The sequence below is a fragment of the Lissotriton helveticus genome, chromosome 11 (assembly GCF_964261635.1).
Source record: "Lissotriton helveticus chromosome 11, aLisHel1.1, whole genome shotgun sequence".
Classification (NCBI taxonomy): domain Eukaryota; kingdom Metazoa; phylum Chordata; class Amphibia; order Caudata; family Salamandridae; genus Lissotriton; species Lissotriton helveticus.
This window is the reverse complement of record NC_136072.1, coordinates 1,069,506,133-1,069,525,577: the sequence shown is the minus strand read 5'-3', so window position 1 is coordinate 1,069,525,577 and position 19,445 is coordinate 1,069,506,133. Positions and strand designations below refer to the sequence as shown.

Genomic DNA, 19,445 nt, shown 5'->3' with positions numbered 1-19,445 from the left:
CAGTTGATTTTGCACACATTTCTCAATTAAATTTGCAAGTAATGGAATATTGGTCACTGGGCAAAAGTTATTAGGCTCTGCCGGGTCCGCTGTAGGTTTTTTGATGATGGGGATGACTTGACCTGCTTTTAGGCATTCTAGAAGGATCCCTTGGGATAAAGAGGCATTTATTATTTTTGTCCATATTGGAATGACGATATGGCTGATTTTTTTTAGGCATTTAGAGGGGAGTGGGTCATTATAGTGGTTATTGGGTTTGATATCCGAGAGCATTTTGGCAATGGTATTCTGGTCATATATTTTGAAGGTATCCCACAGTCCCTTGTTTTTTGCCCTATTAAGGTCGATTTTCGAGGTGTTATTGTTCAGTGAGGGTGGTTTGTTGGGAAGGTTTTCAGCTGCTCTCCTGAGCTCTCTTTCAAGCGTGTTGGCCTTGTCGGTGAAGAATGTTGAGAATTTTTCACAACTCAGTTGTGTTTTTGTAGTTTTTTGGGCAGATTTGGCCAACTTATTGGATTGTTGTTTTAAGATCTCAAATAGTTTCCGTTGTCTGTTTTTGCCGTTATCCAGTTCTGATCTAATAAATTCCTTTTTGGAATTGAGGATCTTTTTGATGTACTCATTTCAGATTTTTTTAAGGGATTTCAGTTCGGGGAATGATGGGTGCTGTCTCCATTTTCTTTCAGCAAGTCTTAGTTTCCGCCTATCTTTATTGAGTGTCTCATTAAACCATGGATTTTTAACCTTCTCTGTGACTCTTTTCAGTTTTAGTGGCATGGTGGAGTTGACTATATTTGTTACTGATGTAGTGTAGTGATCCGTTAGATCATTCACATTCTGCAAGTTGTTAGGCGGATTTAGGTCCTTCTCACAACTTTCTACTAGTAGTTCAATATTCAAGTCGTTAGTGTCCAGAGTCCACTTTTTGAGTTTGATAGGCTGCGTGGTCTTGTTCTTTTTCAAGGTGGGTATCAGGAAGGTTATGGCATGGTGATCCGACCAGTCGCACGGAACAATTGAGTGGATTGAAGTATCCTTGTTTCTCGATATATCCAGTCTAACATAGCTCCTTTCGAGTGTGTTGGCTGTGTGCAGGCTTGGGTGAGGTTTAGCTCCAATAAAAAATCTTTAAGAGCGTTGACCTGTTTGTCATTATTGTCATCCCAGTGTAAATTAAAATCACCTAGGAATATGTTATTAGAGTGAATATTAGAGTTAGCTGTGATGATCTCCATTAACTGTTCTATGAAGGTAGCATTATTTCCTGGTGGGTGGTAAAGCGCATGCAGGTTGCACCTTTGATTGTCTGCCGATCTTATATTGAGACCTAGGTATTCACAGGATTCGAGTGGGTCGGATTGTATTTGGCTGACCTCTATATCTGATCGGTGAATGCAGGCTATACCACCGCCTGTCTTTTTTTGTCCAATCTCACAATGTTATACTGAGGGGGCACTAGTAGATCCATGAATGGAGATGAGGATTCCGAAAGTCATGTTTCTGTTAGGATTGTCAGGTCAATTTCCTGGCTAATGATGAGGGCAGCGATGTCTGATGCATGTTTTTCTGCGGACCTACAGTTGAGCAGTAGGCATATCAGAAGTTTCCCTGAGTTATTAGGGTTCAGCTTTTGCAAGTCGGTGGTTAGCTGGACCTGTTGTAAGTTGTTAAGGTTGGGTTTCCTTTCCTTATGTCTGGATGTTCTATTGGCATCGATCAGGACTGTTCTAATTTCCTCCCCTCTACTGCGGTCCGTATGCTCATACTCCCGGAGTAAGGATAGGGTTTCCTCTTCCGACAAGTAATTAAGATTCCTATCTGGTCGATTATGCCTTTTTGATAATGGCATGGCCGTCTCACTGCTCTTTCCTTGAGAATTATGTACTAATTCTTGGATGTGCTCGATTTTGGAGTGAGTGCTTACAGTGATTTCAAGTATCTTTTCCATCGCTTGCAGCGCGCTTAGTATGTCCTGTGACATATTGCCTATTTTTGTTTGTAGCTCTTTGATTTCCCTCTTAATCTGGGGTGACGTATTAGGAGTGCTCATCCACTCATTTCGGGATTCACGGTTTGCGTTCCAGTGTTTTAGATCTGTTATTCTTCCCGAGTTCCTTTTCTTCTCGTCATTAGTTTGGTTTTCTGCTTCTCCTCTATGTGCGATGTGGGATGTGTTATCTATGTCTTCTGATCTTAATACCCGCTTGGGGGATATATGTTTCGTATGGTTCTAGATGTCACTTGTGTTGTAGTAGAGGGGGGTATGGAAGGGGTGATATCTTCCAAATCAATTATTTCTACGTTCTCATTGAGTGGCCTACTCGTAGGAGATGTCCCATCATGGGGGAGAGGCGTTGATTCTTCCCTCTGTAACTGCTCAGTCGGTATTCGCATATCATGTAGACATTTCTGTACTCTCTGTATCCTTCCTATTCAATATGCCTCCTGTTCCAGTAGTGTCTCCTAGTCGCGTTGAATGTTGTGGTTTCTGAGGGTCTCTAGGTAGTATGATGCCTGTGGTGGTAGTGTTGGCGGTGTATAGGGTGTCTACTTGTAGGGTCCGGTGTTGTTGAGATCTTGAGTTCTCTACACATTATTTTAAGGTTGAGAACATGTTCTCCTCTGACAATGCTGCCACAGAGTTTCAGGATGACTACTTCTACATTTACCTTGTACGTCATACCTCATCAGACTTGCATATTGCACAATAAGCAGCTTTGCTGTAAGCTTCTCCAGTATATCTGAACAGGTGGCTTATATTAGTCAATCCATGTGTTTATGCTTCACCCACAACTACACTTAAGTGTTGTTCTGACAGAGCAGTACCTGCTTACTCAATATAAGGATACTGAAAGTAATAGTTATGAAATACTGTGGAATTTGTAGCCTCCAATATAATTAATGTGTGTTATATCAGGCATGGATTCGAAGCACTTTTTTACTGGATACAGAATCATGGCCATAAGAGATGGAATTCACATTGAGGCAAACTTTATAACACATTTGTCACTTAAAATTATAAACTTCGTCTTTGCGACATTTAAGTGCAGAGTGCCCGACTCTGACGTAGTCTTGCAAGTGAACCAGTGGGTAAATGAGGTGTTGGGAATTGTTTGTCACTGGAGTAGAATTACATCTTTTAAGGCAGGTGATGGAATAGAGGAAACATATCATGAAAATCACCAATACGATATCTGCTGTATCCCACATTGGTTAGTGAAAGGCAAGTACTTGCGCTGTCTTGCTGCAATCCACCATTTAGAAATCAATTTACATTCCAATGTATGTTCCTGCTGGCTGCCACTATTTTGAATAATTTCCCAAACTGGGTGTGGGAGCAAGGACCAAAACGTAGCCTTTTCACTGCCTTCTGGAGGTATATATACATCAAAACATTTATTGGAATTCATAGAAACACAAGCAGTGAAAGGGTTTTAACATGATTCACATTACTGTGGCCAGTGTGGCGTCATCAAGCCGCATGGAATGCAGAGTAAACTATCAAGGACTAATTCGCTCATAGAATATAGAATTATAGAAGGATAACAGTGAATAATGGGGATCTTGTTTACCTTGAGCTTCTTTGTGATATCAAATACCTGAGAGCGTAGATAGATTTGTCTGTGATGCCACTCAGGAACCCCCTCCGCTATTTACAGTGAGCCATCCACAATTCTATGTTATGTATGGCCCATTCAAATCAACTCACCATGCTTTCAATAGCTATGTAGTGTTAGATGAGTTCTTGGTCATGAATGATCTACAAGGCAGACCTGCCTCAGCCCCCTGATCTGTGTTACATCTGGTGAGTGCAACCTACTCTCTCAACTGTCTGGTCATCACACCTACAAAAATTAAATACCTGGCATATTCACACCCTCCTACAACACCCTCAGCGTTAATGCATCTTCAAATATTAAAAAAAGTTCCTGTGACCTGCCACCCACCATCACCACCCTCTGCATTTACCAGTCCCACCAATTTATATTAAAAAAAAGAAAGCGTTCTGCTACCCTACACAACACCATCTTTTCAATACACTTTTCCCCCGCCCAAATATATAAAAATATTACCTGGTGTTCAGCCACCCACCAAAAGCCCCTTTTTGTGTCTACTCTCCTACTCCACACCTAAAGCTGTGCTCGCCATTCACCACCGGAGCAGAAAGCCAGCACCACACTGACAGGCTCTCTGAGAGCCCTGCCAGTGTGGCCTGTAATTCCAACTTGTGGTTCCTGCTGTTGCGACTTCATACCAGTGAAAAACCATATTTAGAATCTGGTATTCACACTAGTGAATCCATTTACATCGCATTGCCGCAGCGGGTCTCGGGGGTCCTGCATTTGACTGGTTCAGATCCTTTCAGGAGGACCATAAACCGTCAGTGTGGCTTGCACCTTTTCAGTCCAAAACAGTAGCTCTGAGCTGTGGTGTTCCTCGGGGCTCCTCCCTCTCGCCAATTCTTTCTAACATATACATACATCCCTTGATCTCTGGTCTGCGGCAGATGGGGGTAAAGATTTTCAACTATGCTGATGACATGCAGCTTATTTTGCCCTCAATAACTCCTCGGAATCCCAAGACTTCGTTAGGAGGTCTATGTTGCATGTCAAAACTTGGATGAATAACAATCAATTAAAGCTAAATTCTGAAAAGACCGAGATTATTGTCCCTAATAGCAAATTAGCTTACTGGACTCCCTCCTATTGGCCCCCTGAACTGGGTGCTGCACCCACCCCAAAACCAGTGATAAAGAGCCTGGGCCTACATATTGATGCGGATCTCTCTATGAGTACCCAAATTGGCTCAGTGACATCGGCATGCTTTGTCCAATTGCACAAACTGCGCAAGATTAGACTTTTTTTTAGTAAAGAGGCCATCACCCAAATTACAATAGCCCTTATTCTATCTAAAATTAATTATGGGAATGCCCTTCACGTTGGACTCCGACAATTTCAGAGACATCGTCTTCAGATGATTCAAAACCAAGCAGCAAGAATCATCTACCTTAAGGCTAGATGCTGCCACATCACCCCTTTGCTTAAAGACCTCCACTGGCTCCCAGTGGAGCAACGAGCCCTGTTTAAAACCGGATGTATACTTTTTAAAGCTATACAAGATACTGACCCTAGATTTATTGTCTTGCTCATCAGTAAACACTCACCCAAGCGCACTCTGAGATCTATGCATCAGAACCTTCTGACGGTGCCCAGAATCCGTCGTAAACGCATCGGCGGGTCTCGGTTCTCTCTTTTTGGTCCTAAGACTTGGAATGCATTTCCTGCCTTCCTCAGGCTTGTGGGTGACTATCTTCGGTTCAGGAAATAACTTCAAACTTGGTTGTTCATCTTGGCATATAACTAGCTGCTTTTCTACCTAACAGTTCACTCCTGAGACTCCACAGTGCTAAGAAACCAGTCTGTGTACGTGCGCTATAAAAATACCCACATAACATTTATAGATCGGGCAGTCAGACTACCACCCTCAAGAACCCAACATTGGACTTACAGAAATTCTTCCAGAAATTTAGGGGTGTGATCCTAGAAAATTCTTACAAAAAGTGTTATTTCCATTTTCACTGTAATCTATACCGTTAACCTGACCTAAAGTGTTCAGCAAGGACTACTCCTCTTTTTGGAGTTTCCATTATTCCTTTACATATCTTGCTTCCTAAACTTGGTATAATGCATAGGGTACTCCTGTCATTTCCAGAGTTCGTGTACACGTTTCATCTTACAGCAGGTTATTTCTATAGCTATCATTTCATTGTTCCTGTACCCGTCTCTTCTTACAGTAGGTTTTCTCCCTATTTGAATAAACACATTTTCATTCTTCTTGTACAAAGAGCACTTATCATTTTCTTTGTTTTAGTATAAATCTTCACATTTAGCCTAGTTACTCTGCATAGAGCACTGTCATCATATACATTCTTCTTTTACACATCTTCCACATTACATTAGGTAATCTGACTTTAGCAGCGCTATAATCTCAATTATTTCTGTTCATTGCTTCCATTTTACCGTAAGATTTCTGATAGCACAACTATGATTTTTATTTTTTATGTGCGTATTCTCCATCTTACAGTAAACATTAAGCCTGAGCACTCCTTTAATTTCCATTTTTTGAGTAAACATCCTCAAGTCTATCCTATACTACGCTATGCTGGAAAGAGCTGTCATTTCCATCATTCCTAAAGACTTCTTTCCTCTTAATATAGGCAATTTGCACAAAACACTGCAACCAATTCAATTGTTCCTGCACACATCTTTATTATTATTATTATTATTGCATTTGTAACGCGCAACAGCTACCCACAAAGGGTTTCCCGGTGCGAATTTGTAAGGATACCTGAAGTCAGATGATAGATGATAGAAAGGGTCTAGATGTTAAATATCCAAGTTTTAGGCTTTTGCGGAATCTACAATAGTTGTCTTCCATGCGTACTGAAACAGGCATTGAATTTCACAGCATGGGTCCTTGGTAGCGAAAAGATTTGCCTCCCATACGGGACAGCTTAATTTTAGGAATAACAAACTTCCTTTGTGTGGAGGAGTGCAGGGAGAGGGATGGATGATAAGGGATTACAAGTGACGAAAGATATTTCGGGGCTTTTGCAGCATTAATTTTATGCATCAAGCATAATGCCTTGAATCTAATTCGGTTTTCAACCTTCAACCAGTGAAGGTCCTGAAGATATTGAGTGGTGGGGGTGTACCTCGCGATGCTGCAAATTAGCCTGGGGGTGTACCTCGGGATGCTGCAAATTAGCCTAGCCGCTGAATTTTGAACTACCTGAAGTTTGCGGATTGTGCTGTATTTGAGCCTAGATACAGGACATTCCCGTAGTCTATCCGTGACGTGATCAAAGCGTTGACCACAGTCTTCTTTGTTTGCTCAGGCAGCATCCAGCATATCTTTTTCAACCATTTTAAAATGGCAAAGCATGTGACTGCAGTTTTTTCAGCCCGTTTGTGCATCTTGAGCGAGTCATCTATGATGACCCCTAAATTCCGTGCTTAAGGTACTGGAACCGGAAGCCTACCCATCTCAGTTGGCCAATGGTGCGGGCCCCACAGCTTTTTGTTTTTACCTAAAATGACAACTTCCGTTTTATCCCCATTAAGTTGGGGAAAATTGTCCTGCATCCAGCCCGCTATTTTCTTTTATAAGCTTTTAAGGGTGGACTGGGCGTTCATATTCTCAGATGTAAGAGCAAAAATTAGTTGGGAATCATCCGCGTATGAATACATTACTAGACCCGCTTCTTCTACGACCTTAGCCAAAGGGCTCATGTACAAATTAAATAGTAGAGGGCTTAAGATAGAACCCTGTGGTACACCATGTTCAAAAACATGAGTGTCGGAACATGCTGTTTGGGAGAAGACCTGAAATGTCCTTCCCGTTAGGAAGGAGGTGAGCCACTCCAATGCTGGCCCACGAATACCAAGAGAGCGAAGTGTGGTGATTAAAACAGTGTGAGATACAGAATCAAAGGCAGCGCTTAGATCCAATAATACAAGGGCCACCGTCTCTCCTCTGTCCAAAAGGCCCCGGATATTTTCCGTGACTCCAAGTAGCGTGGTTTCCGTCGAGAAACCCGCTCTGAACCCTGATTGGCAAGGGGGTAATAGATCTTGAGTGGTGACAAATTTTGTTAGATTGTGATTCACATGTTTTTCTAGAATCTTGGCAAAAATGGGTAACAAGGAGATGGGTCGAAAATTAGAAGGCTGGTTTGGATCCGTTCCTACCTTCTTCAGTAAAGGATGGATCATGGCATGTTTCCAGTCAGGGGGTACAGTGTTTTTTTGTAAGGAGGTATTAAGTAGATTTGTGACAATATCAAGTGAATGAAAGGTGAGCTTTTTAAGTATTTTGCAAGGTAAAGGATCTTTTGGTGACCCCGATTTAATGGGACTGAGAAGTTTAATTAGAGTCTCCGTGTCCAGTAGAGGCCATCTATCTAAGGTGTTTTCCTGGTTTTGATGCGCATCCATGTCAGATCTATCCGCGTGAGCAGAAGGACATGGAAGCGTGCTATCCGGAAGGACCTCACTATTATTGCCTGCCATAATTCCTTGATGGATTTTGTCCACCTTCTGTATGAAGAAGGACGCTGGGGCTTCACATTGCACTTTATTTAGTTCGGTAGGCGTAGCTATGGTTTTAGACCCTGCGAGTTCTTTCACCAGCTTAAATAAAATTTGGGAGCGATTTAGGGCCTCCGATATAGTGGAGCATACATAATCTGCTCGTGCTTTATCGCAAAGGGTCCGATATCTTTTTAACTTATTTTTGTATTCTTTTTTCGCATCTAGGAAATAATTTTTTCTCCATCTGCGCTCTAGGGTTTTACAGTCCAATTTTTCACTTTTTAGTGTCTCGTTAAACCAAAGGGCAGGCGATCGGGTACCCTTACATTTCGCCCTGGTAAAAGGGAGACAAGTATCTATTGCCGTCAGGAGCCAATTCTGAACTGCTGCTGATAATGACTGTACTGACTGTTTTGAACAGGGTCGATGGGAATCTAAAGAGATTTTCAAGGTTTCCAAATCCAAGTTTTTCCAATTTCTTATCTGCCTTGAATGATCCAAGGGGGCGTTGTGTTCCTGTACAGCGACCTGTACTGAGAATCTAACCAAGTAATGGTCTGACCAGCTGAGTGGTAATGCCGGGAGAACATTAACTGCCTTGAGATTGGAAATGATGGGGTCAAGTAAATGCCCAGCTGTGTGGGTTGCTCCTGAATTTAGCAATGTCAAGTTCAGGGCAGCTAGATCGGATATAAATTCCGATATAGTAGTACAGGCTAAGTTTTCCAGATGTATGTTAAAATCTCCGATAAGAGAAAAATTGGCAACTGTCAGAACTAGGGGGCTTATGATTTCCGATAAAGCCGTCATCCATGCCGTTATTTACAACAAGGGGTGGTGATGGACAGAGTCTCTGAATTAAGCAGAGTACTCTCACCCAGTCAAGAGATCAGGGCTAGATCCAACACCGTTTTTTAGCTCATTGCACCATCCCAGTTTCAGAACCTGGCTGTATGCAAATTAGCCTGTCCCTGGCCCAGTGCATCATGGGAACAGGGCAGACCAGACTACAAAAGCCAATTCTTACACTGGGAAGGAAACAAGCTTCCGGGGACCGGTTTCTGGCATTACAGCCGTCTTCGGCCCGGCTTGCTTGAATCCTGATGGTGCAATGAGCAAGGGACTCACATCTGAGTATACCCTTCCACGCTTAGGGTGGACAAAATTATTTACAACAAGGGGTGGTGATGGACAGAGTCTCTGAATTAAGCAGAGTACTCTCACCCAGTCAAGAGATCAGGGCTAGATCCAACACCGTTTTGTGTGGCAGAGTATACTCAGACATGAGTCCCTTTCTCACTGCTCCATCAGGATTCAAGCAAGCCGGGCCGAAGAGGCTGAAATGCCAGAAACCGGTCCCCGGTAGCTTGTCTCCTTTCTGGTGAAGAATTGGCTTGGTAGTTTGGTCTGCCCTGTTCCCATGATGCACTGGGCCAGGGACAGACTAATTTGCATATAGCCAGGTTCTGAGCTGGGATGGGGCAGTGAGATAAATAACGGTGATGGATCAAGCCCTGATCTTTGGACTGGGTAAGAGTGGTCTGCTTAATTCAGACACTCTGTTCATCACCACCCCCTTTTCTGTATCGTTTTTGGCCACTATAGGTGTGGCAGGGTATACTCAGACATGAGTCCCTTTCTCACTGCTCCATCAGGATTCAAGCAAGCCGGGCCGAAGAGGCTGAAATGCCAGAAACCGGTCCCCGGTAGCTTGTCTCCTTTCTGGTGAAGAATTGGCTTGGTAGTTTGGTCTGCCCTGTTCCCATGATGCACTGGGCCAGGGACAGACTAATTTGCATATAGCCAGGTTCTGAGCTGGGATGGGGCAGTGAGATAAATAACGGTGATGGATCAAGCCCTGATCTTTGGACTGGGTAAGAGTGGTCTGCTTAATTCAGACACTCTGTTCATCACCACCCCCTTTTCTGTATCGTTTTTGGCCACTATAGGTGTGGCAGGGTATACTCAGACATGAGTCCCTTTCTCACTGCTCCATCAGGATTCAAGCAAGCCGGGCCGAAGAGGCTGAAATGCCAGAAACCGGTCCCCGGTAGCTTGTCTCCTTTCTGGTGAAGAATTGGCTTGGTAGTTTGGTCTGCCCTGTTCCCATGATGCACTGGGCCAGGGACAGACTAATTTGCATATAGCCAGGTTCTGAGCTGGGATGGGGCAGTGAGATAAATAACGGTGATGGATCAAGCCCTGATCTTTGGACTGGGTAAGAGTGGTCTGCTTAATTCAGACACTCTGTTCATCACCACCCCCTTTTCTGTATCGTTTTTGGCCACTATAGGTGTGGCAGGGTATACTCAGACATGAGTCCCTTTCTCACTGCTCCATCAGGATTCAAGCAAGCCGGGCCGAAGAGGCTGAAATGCCAGAAACCGGTCCCCGGTAGCTTGTCTCCTTTCTGGTGAAGAATTGGCTTGGTAGTTTGGTCTGCCCTGTTCCCATGATGCACTGGGCCAGGGACAGACTAATTTGCATATAGCCAGGTTCTGAGCTGGGATGGGGCAGTGAGATAAATAACGGTGATGGATCAAGCCCTGATCTTTGGACTGGGTAAGAGTGGTCTGCTTAATTCAGACACTCTGTTCATCACCACCCCCTTTTCTGTATCGTTTTTGGCCACTATAGGTGTGGCAGGGTATACTCAGACATGAGTCCCTTTCTCACTGCTCCATCAGGATTCAAGCAAGCCGGGCCGAAGAGGCTGAAATGCCAGAAACCGGTCCCCGGTAGCTTGTCTCCTTTCTGGTGAAGAATTGGCTTGGTAGTTTGGTCTGCCCTGTTCCCATGATGCACTGGGCCAGGGACAGACTAATTTGCATATAGCCAGGTTCTGAGCTGGGATGGGGCAGTGAGATAAATAACGGTGATGGATCAAGCCCTGATCTTTGGACTGGGTAAGAGTGGTCTGCTTAATTCAGACACTCTGTTCATCACCACCCCCTTTTCTGTATCGTTTTTGGCCACTATAGGTGTGGCAGGGTATACTCAGACATGAGTCCCTTTCTCACTGCTCCATCAGGATTCAAGCAAGCCGGGCCGAAGAGGCTGAAATGCCAGAAACCGGTCCCCGGTAGCTTGTCTCCTTTCTGGTGAAGAATTGGCTTGGTAGTTTGGTCTGCCCTGTTCCCATGATGCACTGGGCCAGGGACAGACTAATTTGCATATAGCCAGGTTCTGAGCTGGGATGGGGCAGTGAGATAAATAACGGTGATGGATCAAGCCCTGATCTTTGGACTGGGTAAGAGTGGTCTGCTTAATTCAGACACTCTGTTCATCACCACCCCCTTTTCTGTATCGTCATCCATGCCGTGGCTGAGCCCGGTGGGCGATAGATCAACAAACCAGAGAACATGAAATTAGGGGTGACAGCCAGTTTAAAAACTGCTGCTTCCCCATTAGTGTTAGGAAGTCTTGTAAAGTTACAGTTATATTCTTTTTTAAAAAGAACAGCAATGCCGCCTCCAGTTTTATTAGGGCGATCAAGTCTTTCAATTGCATAATTATCCGGCACCGCCACTGCGACGTCCGGTCCTGAACTCTCATGGAGCCACGTTTCAGTTAGGAAAAGGGCATCAGGTTTTTCATCTAGTAACAAGTTGAAGATTTCATACTTGTGTTTAGGTAATGACCTACAATTAAGGCTCAGGAAAGAAAATGTTTTATAACTAGGTTGCGGATAATCTGTCTCATGCTTTTTCCTGTCCTTATTCTTATGCCTGATGGTAATTGAAAAGCCATAATTCGAACATGTAGTAGTCCCGACCTCCAAATGTAAATTAGTGCAGTCCTGCTGTATTGGTGTTCTTAAGGCCATTAACTGCTTAGAATTATATTTAAGATGAAGGAAATTACTTTTGCTAAAAATGTTTGTGTCCTGGCTCTTGTCTTCCGGCTGATATTTAAGTACCTCCGTTAGTGTAGAGATACGACCAGGATTTCGGGCCCAGGGCTCTGTCCTGGCGCGGACGGGCGCAGACGGGCTTGCCTTCGGCGCGCCATCGGCGCGCCCGCTGCGCCCGTCCGTTGCGCCTCCGTGTATATGATATAATTTATACTTGCGAGGTCGGGAGGGCCAGGCAGCTAGACCGCTAACCTTAAGCCTCCAGTAAGAATGCGGCCAAGGAGAAGATCGGCAGTTCGAGCCCACTATCAGCACCTATTCGGCTCTAAGTGAGGGCAAACGCGCTAAATCGTGCAGCCTACATTAAATGCAACAAACAAAATTTCAGTGAACAAGGTTAAAATATTAAAATAGATAGCCCCAAAAACCTTCCCGGCTTCCGCCTCAGGAGGTATCAGTATTTACAAATCTTCCATTTTACTCTAGGTTTCCTGCCTGAAGTACTACAATAACTCCCAGTGTTTATGCACACATCTTCCATCTTACTCTAGGTTTTCTGCCAGGAGCACTGCGATCAGTCCCATTGATCCTGCACACACCTTCCATTTTACTTTAGGTATCCTGCCTGAAGTACTGCAATCTCTCCCATTGTTTATGAACACATCTTCCATCTTACTCTAGGTTTTCTGCCTGAAGCACTGCTTTCATTTCTCATGTACACATCTTCCGTCTCACCCTAGGTAAAAGGAAACTAAGCAAAAATATATATTCTTATAAAACACAAAACGAAGACAGGAAAGTATGAAATGTAGAATATCCATAAGCTCCTTTAGTGGTCAAGGCGGACAAGTGGTTTCACTCCACCAGTGTCAAATCAACGTCAATGGCCATCTTTGCAGCAAGATCCAGCTGGTGTTATTCTTGGGCCATCAGTTTAAGTTAATAAGTATGCACAAACAGGATCACTGTTTGACCAAAAATCATAAACCTGCAATTCGAATGTGCATGGATCTGGGAACAGGTTGCTTCCTGTAGCAAATACACTAACCCTATTCTAGACACCCTGCACACCATCTCAGGATTTGACTTACCTTGGTGCCAGCCAGAACAAGAGCTCTTTTAATCCTGACTATGACTGCAAAAAAATCCACAAGGGCCAACAAATGGGAACTTGAGCTACTGGAGCTACTCTTTTGGTGTACTTTTTAGATAAATATACATAGCTGAAAACAACAGACATCAACATTAAGTGCTGCAGTTAAGTCTTCATCAAGCCTTCATCAAACATCACCTTTAGATTGTTCTTTTCTTCTTTTCTCTTGATCCAGTTCAAGGCCTGCTGCTGAGGATCGATACACAGAGGGAAGCGGCTGGCACGGGTAGTTAGTATCCCATTCTGGACTGATAGCTCGTCAGGCGGGAGGCCCTCTGATCCCCACCTAGGAATTAATCACATTATGCCCTTTATCATTGTGGTTACATGTTACTGCCTCACATACAGCAGCACATAGTGTTTAGTGATAAGGTTGTAAAATTGTAATGACTGTCTGTCACAACAGTATTAATATCCACTTAAATTACCCCCACCCTGATACCAAAAGAACAAATTAGTTACATTTGGTAAAACACTTTCTGGGAGACACTATCAAGCCACAGATTCCTAGCCACTTGAATTTTTCCATTGGCGTCCAACTGGCTATGGAAAGTTTTCGGGAGTACCATAGCACACCAGGATGATCCCATTCCGCTTCAGAAATGACATGCAAAGCCTATATAGGCTCCACCCCTGCTTGCTGAGGTTAATTGCTATCGAGGCTGTCCGTTACCTCAGACATGGAGCCTGAAGAGCAAATTGTTTGCGAACAGTGTGCAGATTCCTGGATAGAGTCTAATCACAGAAAGGGGAGGAAAGGGGGGGGTTCAGTGAGAAATCTGCAGCTAGATAGAGTCTTTACAGAATAAGCGCTACCAAAGTAATTTTGTTAATTGCAAAGGCAGAAAGGGGAAACACATGTTGTAACCCTTCCAAAAATCACATCACAAGTGGTGACTTGAAAAAGGAGAGCCAATCTGGCAACTGTAAGAAGGAAGAAAGGGCTGAAAGATAACCTTTATCCATGCTCAGAGAAAAGCTTTGCCAGGCAAGAGACAGAACAAATAACAGAATGTGAGATAACTTGGCCAGGAGGGAGTCAATCTGGTATGTGCCACACCAAACCACAAATTTGTCCCAAGGACATGCATATACAGTTTTCTGCCTGGCTGCCAAGATGACATCAACAACCTATGCCTATGGAGGAAGGCCGAAGGTGTTCAGCTGTCACCTCTTAATCTCCAAGCATGAAGGTGGAGATTGCGAAGGCCCGGGTGCAGAACCCTGCCTTGTTGCAGCGACAGCAGGTCCTCCTGAAGGGGAGCATGATCCGAGGATAGATGCTCAAGCCCAGGAGTTTTGAACATCATACTCCCAGTGCCCAATCCAAAGCTACAAGAATAACTTGAACCTGGTTAGTACTGATCTTCTTGAGAAGTCAGGGCAAGAGTGGTATCGGCAGAAAGGCACACAGGAGTCCCAAGTTCCATTCAAGTCAGAATGCGTCTCTGAGCGAGAGACGCCTTGGAAACTCCAACATGCACAAGTGCTGACATTGTGAATTCTCAGCAGTGGTGAAGAGATGCAGTCATAGTCATGGTCATATCCATAGCCAGTTGGACGCCAAGGTAAGTATTCAAGAGACAAGGAATCTGTGGCTAGATAGTCTCTTCCAGAGAGGGCTCCAATGCCAAAGGACACAATCAAAAGCCTGGGCATCTGGCTGGATAACTCCCTTAACTTTAACTATCAAGCAGCTAAACTTGCAGCCACCTGCTATGGTCTCATCTTGTCACGCCTGGATTTTGGGAATGCCCTCTATTTAGGGGCCCCTCAGTCCACCTTGCGCAAGCTCCAGGTCATTCAAAACTGCGCAGCCCGAACACTCCTCCAGATTCCCCGTCGACTCTCAGTTAAACCCGGACCAGGGAAAGAATTGAATTCAAGGACCTGTGCATTACACACCAAGCCTTTTGGAAGATGGGCTCTGCCATTAATCAATCATTGATTACCCTCTACCACCTGAATAGACAGCTCAGATCAGCATCTTCCTTCCTCGCCATAGTAACCAGGATAAACAGAGCCAGATGAGGTGGCCGCTCCTTTTCCTATAACTCGGCCAAACTTTGGAACTCCCTCCCTCTGCGAACAGAGCCCAATGTACTCCCCTTTCGTACACTTCTAAAAACTCTGCTTTTCAATAAATCTGAATAGTCTTCAACTGTGCACCTGCACACATTTTCTGTAGCGCTAGGACGTCTGAGGGGAGCTATTGCGCTTAACAAATGGTCTTTTCATTTCATTTCATTTCATGGTTCTCCCCATTCATGGAAGAGGCCTTGCACCACATTAGGGTGTAAGTGTCACTCGTGCTCCCCAGGACGTCGACGAACAAGTTACTTACCTTTGGTAACGCATTATCTGGTAGAGACACTATCTAGCTGCAGATTCCTTACCTACATAGGCGCCACCCAGATGTCAGTACTTTTTGTTTCTCCATTCCAGAAGCGCAGAGCCACTAAGTGACTGATGTAAACGTGTGCAAAATTAGGGCCCTGAAAGGGGAGAAACCCTAGTCCTACAACATCAGTCCGCAAAGCTGGGAGGCATGGGTGGGGCTGTAACGAATCCTCAGCTAGATAGAGTCTCTACCAGATAATGCATCACCGGAGGTAAGTAACTTGTTAATCTGATAGATACTTCTAGCTGCTGATTCCTTACCTTTGAATTAGATACCCAAGCCATACCATCCTGGTGGTTGGTTGCGGACTCATGGTCTAGACTAAAAAGTCTTGCAGGACTGAGCGGGCAAAGTGCCTGTCCCTGCACACTTGACCATCAAGGCAATAATGTTTTCAAACATGTGCAATGATGCTCATGTGGCTGCCTGACAGATGTCTTGGACTGGGACATCCCGAGCCAAGGCCGTAGTCACAGCCTTTTCCCTGGTGGAATGGGTCCTTAATCCCTCAGGGGGCTGATTCTTTGCCTAGGCATAACAGATTTTAACGCAGAGAACCCAGCGAGAGATAGTTCTTTTCTGCACTGCCTTTCCCTTCTTTGCTCCCACATACCCCACAAAGAGTTGGTCATCCACCCGGAACTCTCTTGTGCGGTCAAGGTATAACAACAACAAGGCTCTTTTTGGGTCCAGTTGGTCGAGACGCTCCTCTTCCTTAGAGGGATGTGGGCAAGGTAATGGACTGACCGAGATGGAATGGGGTCACAACTTTTGGTAATAATTATGCCCTGTTGTGAAGCACAACCTTGTCCAGAAAAGACAAAAGATTAGGAGGCGAGCTGAACAAGTTACTTACCTTCGGTAACGCTTTTTCTGGTAGATACAGTATCTGCCTGTGGATTCCTCACCTTGTGAATATCCCCCTTGCGTCAGCAACGTTCGGAATTTTTCTTTGTAGCACGCCGGCGTGGGCGACGTCACAGGAACGCGACACCGCGCGCGACTCCGTCTGACGTCACCGACCCCTTAATTAGGCCTACGTCGGCGTATTGACATCAGTTCCGCCCTTTTTTCCGTGCCTTCGAGGCACCCAGACGGACCAATGACAGGAAATATACATATATACAATGTACACAGTACATACAAACCATAATAGCACACATAGTGCGTAGCAAAGGTATCAAAAACCCAATAAATATACAAATAAATATACAAATAAGACCAGGTATAGCAGAGTGGACAACAGGGAGGCGGGCGGGTCAGTGAGGAATCCACAGGCAGATACTGTATCTACCAGAAAAAGCGTTACCGAAGGTAAGTAACTTGTTCTTCTGATAGATACATCTGCCTTGTGGATTCCTCACCTTGTGAATAGAGTCCCACAGCAGACCCCACTCCCGGAGGAGGGTGTCCACTCTGCTACACCAGGAAATCTTGGAGGACAGAACGCGCGAAGTGGCCGTCCCTCCTCACCTCGGTATCCAAGCAGTAGTGCTTCGCAAAAGTGTGGAGGGAGGCCCAAGTCGCGGCTCTGCAAATGTCCTCAACAGGTACACCTCTAGACAATGCAGAAGTAGCAGACCTTGCTCTGGTAGAATGAGCTCTTATACCCTCAGGAGGGTCCTTACCCGCCAGAGAGTAGCAAATCTTGATGCACAGGATTATCCACCTGGAAAGTGTGCGCTTGTGCACCGATCTGCCCTTCCGACAGCCAGCAAAACCAACAAACAGCTGGTCGTCAATCCGGAAGTCTTTAGTTCTATCCAGATAAAAGGACACCGCCCTCTTAGGGTCCAAACGGTGCAGTCTCTCTTCCTCCTTAGAAGGGTGAGGGGGAGGATAGAAGGTAGGAAGGGTAATGGATTGTCCTAGATGGAAGGGAGTTACCACCTTAGGCAGAAAAGCAGCCCTGGTCCTAAGAACCATTCGTTCAGCATGAATGGTCAGGAATGGGGGTTTAGAACTAAGAGCTTGAAGCTCACTCACCCTCCTTGCCGAGGTGATCGCTACTAAGAAGACCGTCTTGAAAGACAAAAGCCTCATGGGACACTTGTGTAAGGGTTCGAAGGGAGAACCCATCAAGAATGTTAAGACAAGATTCAAGTCCCATTGAGGCACGATAAATGGAGAAGGAGGGAACTTATTCGTGAGGCCCTTCAGAAACCTCAAAACCACTGGAGATTTAAATGGAGACGGCTGATCCGGCAAGCAGAGAAATGCCGATAACGCCGAAAGGTAACCTTTGACTGTGGCAACAGCAAATGCTTGCTGTGCCAAAGAGAGAGCAAACTGCAAAATATCAGACAGATGAGCCCTCAAGGGGTCAACAGCCTTCTCCCTACACCAAACAACAAATTTAGACCATCTATACGAATAGATGGACTTGGTGGAGTCACGCCTGGCCGAAAGAATGACATCCACCACATCGTGAGGGAGAGAAAAAGAGTTCAGGTTGCCCCGTTCAATCTCCAGGCATGAAGGTGTAATGTCTGGAGGTGGGGGTGTAGAACCTGCCCCTCCATCTGAGAGAGGAGGTCTGCCCTGAGAGGGAGACGGAGCGGCGGGTGAGAGGAGAGGTGGAGAAGGTCCGTGTACCACACCCTTCTTGGCCAATCCGGGGCGACCAATATGACTTGGGCCCGGTCCTGGCGAATCTTCCTCAGAACCCGAGGAATTAAGGGTATGGGGGGAAACGCGTAAAGGAGTTGATTTCCCCAACTCAACTGAAACGCGTCCCCTAAAGCTCCTTGCATCGGATACTGGAGACTGCAGAATGACAGGCAGTGAGCGTTCTCGCGAGTGGCGAACAGGTCCACCCGAGGAGTCCCCCACATCTGAAAGATGTCGTGAACAACCTCCGGGTGAAGCCTCCACTCGTGATCGGCAGAGAACTGCCGACTGAGAACGTCTGCACGAACGTTCAGAACTCCGGCCAGATGATTTGCCATCAGACAAATCTGATGGTCCTGAACCCAGGACCAGAGACGCAGAGCCTCTCTGCAGAGACACTGCGACCCCACTCCTCCCTGCTTGTTGATGTACCACATCGCGGTCGTGTTGTCTGTCAGGACCTGGACCGAACGACCGTGAAGGGAAGGGAGGAAGGCATTGAGCGCCAAACGTATCGCCTGTAACTCTAGAAGGTTGATATGAAGCAACCTTTCCTCTGGAGACCAAAGACCTTTGACCTCCAGATCCCCCAGATGAACACCCTCGAGTGGATGCATCCGTTATCACTGTGGCCACCGATGGAGGCAACTGGAAAGGCTTTCCCTGAGAAAGATTTCTTTCCACACTCCACCAGGACAAATCCGCCGCAGTCTCTCTGGAGATCCTCACTGACTCCCTGAGATCTCCGTTGTGCTGATACCACTGCCTGTGGAGACACCACTGGAGTGCCCTCATGTGCCAGCGTGCATGGTTGACCAACAGAATGCAAGAAGCCATTAGACCTAGCAGACGAAAGACCTTCAGGACTGGAACAACCGCTCCATTGAAAAATAAAGGAATCATTTCCTGTATGTCGCGAATCCTTTGAGGTGGAGGGAATGCACGACATACAGTAGTGTCCAGTACCGCACCTATGAACAGGTTGCGCTGGGAGGGCACCAGGTGAGACTTGGGTACATTTATCGAAAAACCCAACCTGTGTAACAACTGAGTTGTCTCTTGCAATTGAAGGAGCACCTTCTCTGGCGACTCTGCTTTGATGAGCCAGTCGTCCAGATACGGAAATACAGGAATCCCCGATCTGCTGAGATGTGCTGCCACCACTGCCATCACCTTGGTGAAAACTCGAGGCGCAGTAGTAAGTCCAAACGGAAGGACCGCAAACTGGTAGTGTTGCGAACCCATCGTAAAACGGAGATACTTCCTGTGCGACTTCAGGATAGGGATGTGAAAATAAGCATCCTGCAAGTCGATCGACACCATCCAGTCTTCTTC

The 19,445-nt window shown here is 45.5% G+C and overlaps 1 protein-coding gene across 2 annotated transcripts in view; it reads right to left on the bottom strand.

The window, feature by feature from the left end:
• Positions 1-19,445, bottom strand: part of DNAH10 (dynein axonemal heavy chain 10) — a 2,445,728-nt gene that overhangs the window by 347,077 nt on the left and 2,079,206 nt on the right. For both annotated transcript variants that reach the window (XM_078667623.1, XM_078667624.1), the window contains one exon: positions 13,238-13,385. In XM_078667623.1, the coding sequence (XP_078523749.1) occupies positions 13,238-13,385 (148 nt within the window). The remainder of the gene's footprint in view (positions 1-13,237; positions 13,386-19,445) is intronic.